This window comes from Rhipicephalus microplus, chromosome 2 (assembly GCF_043290135.1).
Source record: "Rhipicephalus microplus isolate Deutch F79 chromosome 2, USDA_Rmic, whole genome shotgun sequence".
Classification (NCBI taxonomy): Eukaryota; Metazoa; Arthropoda; class Arachnida; order Ixodida; family Ixodidae; genus Rhipicephalus; species Rhipicephalus microplus.
In genome coordinates this window covers 248,741,126-248,753,571 of record NC_134701.1, presented here as the reverse complement: position 1 = coordinate 248,753,571, position 12,446 = coordinate 248,741,126, and the positions used below count along the sequence as shown (strand labels likewise).

General features: G+C 44.1%; 1 protein-coding gene across 2 annotated transcripts; it reads right to left on the bottom strand.

Annotated features, from left to right (window-relative positions):
• Positions 1–447: 447 nt before the first annotated feature.
• Positions 448–6,782, bottom strand: LOC119169344 (uncharacterized). Of its 2 annotated transcripts, none has more exons than XM_037420450.2 (3): positions 6,428–6,782; positions 1,335–1,446; positions 448–637 (listed from the first exon to the last, which is right to left on the bottom strand). In XM_037420450.2, the coding sequence occupies exons 1-3, from the start codon at positions 6,534–6,536 to the stop codon at positions 517–519; spliced, it is 342 nt and encodes a 113-aa protein (XP_037276347.2). In that variant the 5' UTR covers positions 6,537–6,782; the 3' UTR covers positions 448–516. The 2 variants fall into 2 exon arrangements, with proteins under 2 accessions (XP_037276347.2, XP_037276346.2); XM_037420449.2 differs by lacking the exon at positions 6,428–6,782 and adding an exon at positions 2,423–2,789.
• Between the last annotated feature and the right edge of the window lie 5,664 nt (positions 6,783–12,446).

The window sequence follows — 12,446 nt, the reverse complement described above, 5'->3', positions numbered from 1 at the left end:
AAGGAAAGAAGAAGTATAATTGATGACGTTGGTGAGATAGAGAGGAGAGTATATAGAATCCTTTCTAACAGAGAAAATTTTATAGCAGTGCATTTGGTCAACTTTCTTCGAAAAAAGGCTATAACCGCTCTATTGACCACAGTTGCACTGATGGTGTCCGGCCAAGGGCCCAGCACGGTCTCATAATGACTTACTGCAAAATCATTCTGTAGAAGAAATCAATGTAAGTCGGTCACGTGCCCATGTTGGGCAATCATAAAATATGCACTCAAGTGTTTCTGGCACATCAGACTGTTCACACTTACCAGATAATACATGCATGCAAATAAGCGGCACTCTATAAGCGCACCTATTAAAAATTAACTTGGAGTATTTTGCCTGGGCATTGCTCTACTATTTGGGCGAAACGAAAATTGCGGCTACTATAAATAACTCGGTGAGAACGTATGCTTAGCCAGTCATTTATTTATTTGTTGTTTTGGTAAGTACGAAGCATGGATTACGAAGACATGAAAGTTAATACTTGGGGTTTGCATAGTTATAGCAAATTAGATTCGGCTTGCAGCATTGTGACTCCAAAAGGCCATCCTCATAAAAGCATCCTCTTCCAGCAGGCGGAAGCATGCATTCCTTCATCCTGAAAGAGAAAAGAAAATGAAGTCACGAGGAACAAAATTACGTTTTAGTGATTGTCCTTGACATCCTGAGCATTACAGTGATGAATTTGGCAAAACCTGCAACCTGACATCTTTTATGTGTTAAAATCTATAATCCGAATGTGTACCCGCACAGATATTTCGCTTAGACGTCCACTGTGCAGACCTTGCATCTGTTAGTAAGTTTGTAGCAAATCCTAAAGCTTGCATACTTGTTGGAATCTTCTTTAAAGCTTACTTTTACAGCAGAAGGGTTCTTTTTTTTTGCAGTATAATCTTTCATATTTAAAAGAAAATTAAACATTAAGGTCCGACTGTGTGCGTCGCAGCTCTGTTTGTCAAGTTATTACTTGTCAATTTATAGTTGTATTACCCTTAGTATGTTATGTATCACCAAGTATTACAAATAGTTTATATGTGCGTAATACAGTCATCGATTTCCACTAAGTATGGCCCCTTTTGCTGCGTTACTAATAATACCCCATTGTTTCATGGTCGCATTGTCTTTAGCATAACCATTATTATGTGTGAGTACATTTTAAATATACATCGTTCATCATAAGCTTCGTGATGGTATCTTGCATTGCGGATAAACTGTTTCGTAATCCAACAAAAGCACTTGCGGTTTGCGTTTTACAAGAAGCCAACGATTCGAAGCTTATGCCACGTCGTTCTTACGGGATGAAATGCAGCAGGCGTTCCCTGGGCTTGCACCGTGCTTGCACGCATTTTCCGTCTGCCAGGGTAATATAGGCTTCCCACACAGATCTGCCGCGGTATATGCACCTACCTGAGCAAACAGACGGCGAAGAAAGAGAAAATAAAAAACCGGAAGGATTCTGAGTGTCTGCTGCTTTGTAATTACAGTTGATCAGGTCTTTTCTTCATTCTGACAGCCTTTCGGTGACAAATTAATTCCTGATAAACGCTAGCTTCGTTACGTTATATACGCGTGCACGTTTCACAGTTTTCAAAACTGCCGCTGAATTTATTACACGAAAAGTGGCGCCTACAAATAACGATCAAATAAGATAGATATAGTCATTTCTTTGATACCCTATTTAGGTTGTAAGCCATTGCTTTTGCTGTGCCCTTTTAACATTCGTTCACTTTTGATGCCATTTGTACAGTACGCAAGTCAACTCAAAGCGAAGTTGGTTCGAAATCAGTAGACGATATGACCACCCACACGTACGGAACGGGGCTTAACCAAAAAAAAAAAAAAAAGAGATGGCGGTCTATCGCGTAGTAGAGGTGCATGTGAGCTTGAAATGCTATTGGCAAAGCAAAGTGGTTGGAAATGATATTTGTCACAATAATAAAATGGGTATAGTGGATGTCCGCAAGGGCACACCCCGCCCAACCACACCATACCACACCTCACCACACCCATATGGGTCCCACTTTTTTGTCTGCCTGTGCGCTATGATTATTGGCCTTTGGGTAGTCAGCTGTGCGGAAATGCTATGGGTTGCTGACCCGAAAAGCGAGGTTTCGTTCCCAGCCATGGCAGTCACATTTCAATAAAGGCGAAATGTTAGAAGTCCTTCGGCTGTGCGATGTCGGTACGTTAAAAAAGACCAGACGGTCTGAATTTCCGAAAGCCCTCCACTATGGCATGCCTAGTAATTATACCGTGATTTCGGCAGGCGAAACTCCGGTTACTAATATTATCACTCAGCACCGAAACTTCCGCCTCGTGCTTCTATCTCTCGCATTTTAGCGAAGTCAATAATGGGAAGATATATATCAGAAACCGAACTCACCGTTCCGGACAGACACTTTTACGGGGCCACTGGGCGGTGTAATACCTCCAGCTAGCGTGACTACAGCGCCGAATACAAGAAGGAGAACGGCCCTGACGCAGGGTCGACGAATTAGCATGGCTCGTGCTGCGCTTGTGGCGGATTCCCTGTACTGGCTTAGCCGGCTTTGAATGCGGGAGGCCAGAGACTATATTATATGCGCGTCTGGACCGCCGAGACTCCGGCGCTGTCTGGGGAGAAGGAAGCAGCGAGCGACGGCTGCCGCTTCTGCCTGGCGCTGTCCGAACTCTTGAAGTTTCACGAACGGCCTCGTGTTTCTTTCGGTCGTGAATGAACTACATCTTTTTTTTTTTTGCTAGCAGCGTGTCTCTAAGGACTACTTCGCGTCAACTTCAAAAGAAGCGCCGTTAACAGGGATGCCTTTCGCAACTATTTCTTTCTATTGAATACTTGTGTTTTGTCCCTGTCGTCTGCACTGCCTGCGCTGACGTCTGAAGCCTCGCTTTCGTCATTTTTCTTTGTTATATTTGGTGTTAGAAACTAGCGAGGTGGACCACACCAAGCGTTACGTTGTGCAAGACTCAGAGAATTCTTCTAAGAGGTCACTCCCTAGGACTTATGCGTCATTTGAGCTTTGGTAGGTGTTTTTTTTTCTGCTTGTAGAAAGCGATTGATCATAATGGGATCGTGTTGAAGGTTTCGAAATTGGGGTAAGAAAAAGCGCCCAAGGATTGTGTATTTTAAATTTATTACTGGTGTGGCTTATGCGGTCGACAAAAGAAGACGAATTATCAAATCCTATTGGAGAAGCCTCGCGAAGACTAGCCTATATACAGTCTATAGTCAGTTCAAACAGCAGCAAGCATGGCAAAGAATTAGTGAATAGGAAGCAATACAAGTGAAGTAAAACATCTTATTTGTGGATGTACTACTAGTATGGAGAAGCGCAAGAGGGCCGATTGGTATAGCATGGAGGGGAGGAGAAAGAAGGTGGGGCGGGGGCTTAAGCTTTTGCACATTTGTGAAATAAATTTTCTAATATACTATTGGTTCTCTCCACGAGTAAACCTGCAAAAGCATGAATTAGCATTGCAGACCGATATCACTTTTTAATTAGCAGTAGTGTGTGTGTCTTTCTTGCAAAGTGCTCCGATGTAGCATGTATGTGCATAACGTGGCGTTAATTCGTGAAAACAACTGAGGGTAGCTGTCATACCTTCACGCGCAAGAAAACAACGAGAATTTTCTCGCGTAAAATAATCCTACATTCATGCTTAGTAAGATTCTTGAACTTAAGAACCACGAAACGGATGACGGAACGATAAATGTTGTGCATAGCGCTAAGAGGCAGGAAGCGAACTGTATAGTAAAGAGAACAAACCGGGGTAGCCAACGCTGTATCTGGCGTTAGGAAGACAAAGTGTAGCTGCATAGGTCACGCACCATATTTACTGAATTGTAACGAGAGTATTGAATTGTCATAACGTCCAGGAAGAGAAAAATTGAATTTTGTTATATGATTGTGGCCCGATAGGCAACGTTAGATTGCCGAAGTCGAAAAAAAAAAACAAAAAAAAAACTCTTGTTACATTCGAACAGGAGCGTGGGCGAATTTTTTTTTTTTGGGGGTGGGGGGGGATAGAGGAGAGGGCATGCTTTTGATCCGATGTCGTGTCCTGGGAGGTAAGTACGGTCGACTGTCATTTTATGCTGTGGATCTAATGGAAGCAGCCATTTCGTAGGGGGAGGAGGGAGGCACCGGTTAGGTGTGCCACCCCCTGGCTACGGCACTGCATTGAAGTAAATACGGTAATGTGAAGGGCATCTAACCATTGATGAGTTCGATCTACAGAATGATTACAGGGATATAGAAAAAGACCATGGAGGTTTTGCTGGGGACACAACATCAGAACGTTCGAAGGAATAAAGTAAAGCTATTTCCCATAGGATGGGGTAAATCAGAGATGATTTTCAGATGTCTTTGTCTTGCCGTGAACAAAAAATTAGTTGAAAGCGACAATGATAAGGATTAGGAGGAACTGAAGACCTACGATAACACCTGTAATAAAGGAAAAGTATATAAATTCGGGTGCTTCTTAAGCGCTTTTGTTTGAATAAGTTTAATTTATTCCTTTTATGAACGTCGCTCCCCACCATAAGAATAAAAGATTATTAGGAGAGCAAAATTTTATGTGATAGTTTTTACACTGTCCCTCGCTCGAGAGTCTGAAAGACAATTATATCAGACTCCCGCCCTCATTCTTTTTGACCATTTGCGTAGCAGTAAACACCGACATTTGATAGTCATCGTCATTTAATTTCCTAAATATAAATATATTACATTTCTTACCGTCCACAGGAACTTCTGCGAAACATTTTTAACAAATATCTCCATCCATAACAGGAGTTGAACCAACGCTGTTTTAATTTACAAGGCACACATACAATAAGTCTTATAAAACAAAATAATTTCAGCCATTTTCATCTCGAAGTACCGCTGGGCCAGGTTTGCCAGTGGTGGCTTTTTTCGTCAAATTGGCTAATTTGAGATGCCCATGGCGACCTAAAATTTTGCATGGCGACACGGTGCATTTTTTGGCAATTTTCGGCTTAGGTCTCGACTGATTTGTGCGTTGTTTGCTCAGTGTTTTCAAAACGAATGGCCGATAACATTTTTTCTATCTTTCGTAGTTTTAGACTTACCAGTCGAAGGCGCACTTTACGTACGATTCAGTACGTCTGCCCTGTTTCTCGCGTGTATCTCCTCAGTTAAACTATCGTGCAGGCACTGGTGCATTAACTGGTGCGTCCGCCGGCAACTTCCTAGCAAAATTTAGGTCGTGTGCGGCGAGGTGGTGGCGTTATACTGAGTTTTTTGGTCGCTTTAAGAACTTTAAGCTTATTCAATGCTGCGCTTCTGAAGTGGCTATAGGTGACGGTTAGGCCACGTGCTTCAACCGCAGGTCCACCTTGCCGACTTCTTCATTGCTTTAGTACCCCCTCATTCGGCATGTAGAATTTATATTAGGATACTTCTTGGGCCGGCCAAGAAGTTGGCATCTTTGGGCAACCATCACAAACTGCACTAGGGCGAACGTGTAGCGTAAGCATGACCGCACAGAAAGCGTGGCGCGGGCATTACTATACGGTTAAGCAGTATTTCCAAATTTATTTCCGTTGTTTCGTAATTAAGTTTTTCAATTATCGGGCACACAATTTCACTGCAATAGAATTCTCTAAATCTGCAGAAAGGCTACGCACACCGTCTCTCTCTTCTTGTAGCGACGGCTTCACACTGAAACCATCACACATTTTGTTACGAGGAGCTTGCATTTAGGAACGCTGCTGGTGCATGCATGTTCTTTTTCAGTGCTCACATGGTGAAGCGGGTGATGCGACTGGCATTGAGAAACGACAATAATTATTTGGGAGTTGTGGATGGTAATTAGCAATATTATTACTAGGTACGCCACACGTATGTAAAATGGCGACTTTCTAGTAAAGTTTGAATAAAAATGGCAAATTTTGGCGATCGCTCATCATTTGGCGAATTTAAGTCGCAAGTCAATGGCAAGCCTGCAGTGGGCGTTGCCAAGCGTTACTATTAGTATTATATGGATGACATGACAAGACACCAGAAAGCCCCCTATTATACGGCGTCTCTCACAATCATATTGCGTTTTCGGGACGTTAAACCACAGACAAAGGAATATGTATATTTCTTAGAAAGCCCTTTTAAAATTGTGCGGCTGCTTTAACCAGACCCTCTTAATGATGTCAAGACGACTGCGGTGCTCAATTTCTACATACTAACTAACTTTCTAACACGTATAACGGTACATCTATCCCCACGACCAAGCAGGTTTGGATCTTTCTTCGCATCTTCTTTAACGAAGGTTATTTCTTAGAAGAACATCAACCTCAACAGTAAATAATAAACTGTCCAGATGAATGCTTGTATGCAAGGGCTGCTTGGAAAGGACTCGTATTAAGAATATTACTCACCATTTAGAACGTGCACATGCTTTGCTCTTAGCGACCGCAGCGACGAGGCGACATCGGACAGCAGGGCACAGACTAGCAGGGTGGCGAATACTCGACCGGTATCGAACATCTCGCGACGGAAGTGTGCCTTGATCACCAGCGAAGAAACAAGACCTTGTATCCGGCCGGTGTACACACGCGTGCTAGGAACCGATTATGACCGGATATATATCACACGAGCGGCAGGCGCAACAGTATATATATCTTCTATATTGGCTGCGGCGTTTATATCGGAGGCGAAGGCCTGAACGCGGCCACATTCACCACACTGCATGCTCCAGTCACGGCGCTACGGTTGCTTCGCTTTTGCCGAAGTACAAGCGTTGACAAAGGCTTCGCGTTTGGGACAATAAGCCACGCGGTAGGGCACTTAGGTGAACGCGTTGCATTGTCTTGTACGAACACAGCCGGAGAAACTGGTCAGTACTCGGGGCTTCTCAGCAGTGACAACCACGTACGGCTGCACGAACCTTGCGAGTTCCGAACGTGCGTGAAGGTAGGAGCACGAATGAACTCGCCACTAACAAGTACAAGCTTATTTATACGCCCCCATCACAGAAACAGGGCGTCTCGCTCGCTCATTTTCATCTATTGATCCACCTGAATGGGAGTGGCAGCTTGGCTGCTATCTTTTTCTTTCGTATTCTTACATCTCCTGCTGCGCCTTGTTCCTGATGAGGGAGCCTTAATTGACGAAAAAAAAATAATGCAGTCACAACATGTTCGGTTGCCACGCGTTCAGTGCCGTCGCGCGTGGCAGTCCTGCTCTGAACTATATAATAACGGTGACTCAATCGCTTTGTCGATTGAACGCATATTTAAAGACGAATACAGAAAGCAACCTTTTGCGGGTCGCCCTAAACTTTTCCGGAGCGCGAGTTGTTTTGAGTTGTCGGCGAACTTTTTTTTACGTGTGTAGGCACTTGAAGTGTATAAAGCTCACTTGTTCTCTAATATGTATAGCGCGAGTGCTAATTGCGGCGAACTAAACGAGTGTAGCCAGGTGCGATTGATTGTCAGCTTGTAAATGTCTCGATCGAATGTTATGGCTCTCTTCGTAACACGTGTTTCTATTGCGAACGAGTTGTTTAAAAGTAGTAGGCATGGTCGATAGGCGAAACAACGACAATACCGGTGGCCGTGCCAGGTTAGAGCCTAATACTTCAGGGAGGCGATGTGGATGCGATGACACTGACAGATTCACGACGGCTGAGCGCGAAGAAAGATATGATTTCGTCAGCATAGGCATGTGCACTGCGGGGGGGGGGCGCAAAAGAGTGCCCGCCCCCCTTATCTACCAGTAAGGGGGTGGGCGTTGAGCGTCACCAGACAAGTACAAAACAATTATTGCACAAATAAACTGCTGATGTGAATTCTCAGCAGCGGTGAAATGGTCAACATAAGAATACTGTTGAAGATAATAGAATTAACCTGTCCGGGAATGATATCATGGGAGGAGGTTCTCCTGTTCCCCTCTTTTTCCATGACTCACTATATTATCTGTCCCTCAAGCCCTACTTGTGTTCCATGCCCTCTCCATGATGGGACGTGGGTATGCACACCCGAAGAGTGAATCTTGCTGAGACCCATATATATCCGCCATTCTTTGACCATAGTAATGAAGCGGCCAGCAAAAACATAATGCAATAAGCCTGTATTATACTGCGAAATGACAATTGCTCATGTAGAAACTTTATAAAATAAAAAAAAAAATTTATTATCTAAAATCGAAGCTTGGGCGAGTGGGTTCTTGTTTGTGCTGCTGTGTTTGCATTGCTTCGATACACGCCATAAAAAGGCCTTGCATTCAAAGTAATAAGTTGTGAGTTCAATGTTGTGTGTCTCTGTACCTTCTTAATTGTTTCGTCTTTTTGCCCCCGTAAATTCGTGATGAATTTTATTACAACCGAGAACAAAGTGTCGTGTGGCCTTGGCTGGTGCTTATTGACGAATTGGTGCAAGATCAATCACAGCTGAGAAATGAAACGTTGCCATTGCGAGACTCAGTTTCAAAAACTATTTTTTAAATTAGCATTACTTTTGATAAGTGTTCTTCAGTGATTTAAATACACTCTATGAAGATACCTCTTGACCCTTTCTTTACCGATTACGTTACCTTGTTAATATCATCTGAAAAAAGACCTATTTTTATTTCGCTCTTGCCACCCCTGCGGACTATGTACTGGCGAATAAAATTCATCCGCTAATAAGGCTTAGGAATGCTTGTGTAAATGTGGCGTAAAGCTTTCTTAAACCATATTTCGAAAATATGTTCCTGATTAGGCTACAAATTGACCATGTAAGGGTTTATATACTTACAAAGAAAGAACACACAGCGCTAATACTGTCTGAGATTTCTTTTCAGAAAAGACATAATGCTCAGTCATGAAACACACTGTAAGTATTAGCCGAGATTGTATAATGTTAGTTTTTTAAATGAGGTTTTATTAGTTCATAGAAGTGCCGGTAATGACCCACGGTATCATCATGGAAGCGGTCAGGGTGTGCAGCCCATGGCACGATACCGGTGTGTTGAGGTGGTCGGCTGAGGTGGAAAATGTCAGTGTTGCACAACAACTGGTACAGCAAAAGTCAGGTCGTTTTCAGCTGCCTGCCCTATCGAAGTACAATACCGACCCCGATGGCCGGCATTTGATCGGGATAGGCTCGTGTACTAAGACATTGGTGCACGTTAAAGGGTACCGACACAAAAATTTTGGCCTCATTTTTTGTTGTTGCAATGTGTTCCTGGGGGCCTGTTAGTTATAACACAACACATCGTTTTCTGGAGTGCACGACAAATAAATAATTGCAGGCTCTTTATTATCGACCAGTGTCAGTTTCGATTTCAAAAACGACAAGCGTACGGGTGCAACTGTTAACACCTAGCGTGTGCAACACTCGACCACGTCAGCACAGAGAACTGTGACGCACTTCCGCGCGGTTTGCACGAATACCTTTTTTTGAACGGAACACGGAACAGCAATGTTATCAAACCCAAAACTCTCAACTCGTGCGTCGCGGCCACGGACTCGCGAGCAGCTGCCGAGTAATAGTCTGCTGCAGCAAATGCGACCAAAGAAAAATGGCGGCTATTACGTCGTCGTGACTTGCTGCAGTGTGGTCACGTGAGGGAAGTAGGTGGTTCCAAAGGGTCCCCTTTGAGGGTGTCAATAGCGCGATGAAGTTGATCGCTCACAAAAACATCAAAATAATTTAAAATACATTCCAAGCTATATTAGCCGTTGATATTTTGCATATGATATAAGCATGTAGCCCGTAGGCTATTTCAACAGCAAAAACTTGTGTCAGTGTATCCCTTTAAAAAATTCCAGGTGGTAGAAATTCGCCGAGCCCTCTTTTATAGTGTACCTCGTATATATCGTGGTTTCAGATGTAAAACCCGACCTGTTATTACTGGTATCATCTTTTTGCCGTTGCATTGTCTCTGAGAGCTACAGTTGCTCTTCAACTACGAGGCCACTTACCTGAGCCCACATTTGGCGGCCAAAGTGGGACGCTTAAAATATTTGTTTTGTTTCTTTATATGGATCGAACTGAAGATAGAGCATTGTAAGCAAACGATAAATAGTGGCATCTAAACAGTTTAATGAGTGTCAGACGAGCAAGACACGAAAATAAATATGCATAAAAATAAACAGCCAACATGACATCACATTCCAGGGTTTTGCTTTTTGACTATTCTGTGTGGTCGCTTGAAGTGTTTCTCCATCGAAGGCTTAAAGTAGCCATTGTGAGGTTCTTCTACTCTCGGAGGTGTTCGATGAACGCGTTCTGACGAATGCGCGTGGAAATCGCATTCCGGATGGTCGCAGCATTGGGGATACCGTCCCAGCTTTCCTGAGGCGATGCGACAGGCACCGTCACTCAAGTCGACGACAAACTTGGGACACCTGCGTCAAAGGTGTCAAAGCTCAAGTTGATCAATATAAGAAATGGTTGTAAGTGAAACCTAAATAAATAAAACTCAGGTATGCTATCCCACTTGAGCACCCATGAAAAAATGAAACAGTTCGCGCGGGGACAAGGATATTAATTCTTGCGTGCAATATATTATTTCCACTTGTTAGTTTAGAAATCTCACCAGATGTAATTTTCTGTTAACTTACACTTACACACTAGGAATCGTCGTGCCCCATCGCAATTTATTGGAATTGTTATAACCAAAAAAGAGTACTAACGTGTGAGTTATTTTCTGCGCTCACTGCAGAAGGGGTACGAAGTCGCTAGGTCTTACGATTCCCTTTATGAGAAACTTACTATTGAGTGGACTAGCAAATTTCGGTTGCAGTTCATGAGTGCGCAGCATATACAGTTTAGCAAACGACGACGGAGGACACTAAAACGGTATTCAGGATGATCGTTATTTGCAGGCTTTCTGGGTGATTTTCTTTGTATTGCCACAAGGCAGTAGTGGGATTGGGGCATAAAGCGGTAGATACAGGGTCTCTGCTTGGAAAAAAAAAGACTATGAAGTGGATAAATACTGGTCCCAGCCCGCCAGTGTGTCAGCCATTGTCATCGCAAGTAAACACCATAAATATCCGCAATTATACGTTTTCTTGTAAGATTATTTGTGGAGGTGCGGGGTATCAGAGGAGGCAGCTGCTGCTGTTGCGGCTGTTGTTGCTCTTGTTGGTAAGCCTGTCGAGCCACAAGGCAGTAGTGTGATTGGGGCTTAAAGCGGTAGAGGGCCCAGGTCGTGTAGGGGACCTGGATCGAGAAATCATCGGCGAGAGAGATCGGAGGCCTTGGGGTGATGGTGATGCTGCATTAACGACCCGGTCTGCAAATCCTCTGTTGAAGATTCCTACACGCCGCAATATTTTGGACCTTTTGGTGGATGACGTAACCGTTACAGCCCTCATAGACACTGGCGCACAAATTTCAGTCATGAGCGCCGCTCTCTGTATCAAACTGTGAAAAGTGATCACGCCTCCTCTTAAGTGTGCAGTAATGCTTGCCAATGGGAGGACATCTACCATTCTCGGCATGTGCACCTCTCGCGTGTGTACTGCTGGCCGCCAGACCGTCGTATTGTTCACCGTACTTGAGCAGTGCCCACATGACGTGATTCTCGGTCTCGACTTTCTCTCTGCACACTCCACCCTTATCGACTGCTCGACGGGCCTTCTTCAGTTGGAACTGCCCTTTGACGCCGCTGTTGCCCGTGATGCTCAAAGTCGCCTTTGTGCCACCGAGTTCCTGCATCTTCCGCCGCAAGCCACGACTTACGTGCAGCTCGTGTGTGATCCGCCTGTGCCCGATGGTGAATATGCCGTTTCACCTATTACCGACGTTGTGCTAAAGCACTCCATTGCTGTCCCGCACACCGTGGTGAGAGTACGCCACAACCAGGCCTATTTGTCTCTTTTGAACTTTGGTTTCTCCGCGCACGTGCTGCCTGCTGGTATTAAACTAGGCGTCATGTCGTCGTTGCAAGAGTGTGACATCTCTGAACTGTCAGCTGAGCAACGTTGGTTGGTTGGTTGGTCCCAAGATGGCTCAACCCACTACGGGGGATCGGCCATGAATGGCGTGGCAGTGGGATACAAAATAAATAAAATACAGTAAAATATATGAAATAGACTAAATACGAAAATAAGTAATGAGTATGTGCTTATGAGATTAGCATGGTAGCCGGTTTGATGGTTATATATAGTTATATATGGCTCCATATATGTCCCTTTTGCAATGACGTAGTTCCGAAGCCCCTAGGGAGAGTAGTACCGTTTCAGACAGCTCAAGCCCGTGTTTTTGGAATGCTGGTATTACAAATTTTAGGGGCGAAGCTCCTTATGGCGTGGCTTGTGCGTCCATCGTAGTACGGAACCACCAGTGGCACATACCCGAAATAGCGGTCCTTACGATTTCGACCTCCAAGGTGGTTCCGGTGAGAGATTTCTTCTGTGCATTGTTGAACAATAAAAGATAGTGCTCAATGCACATGTTAATTAAT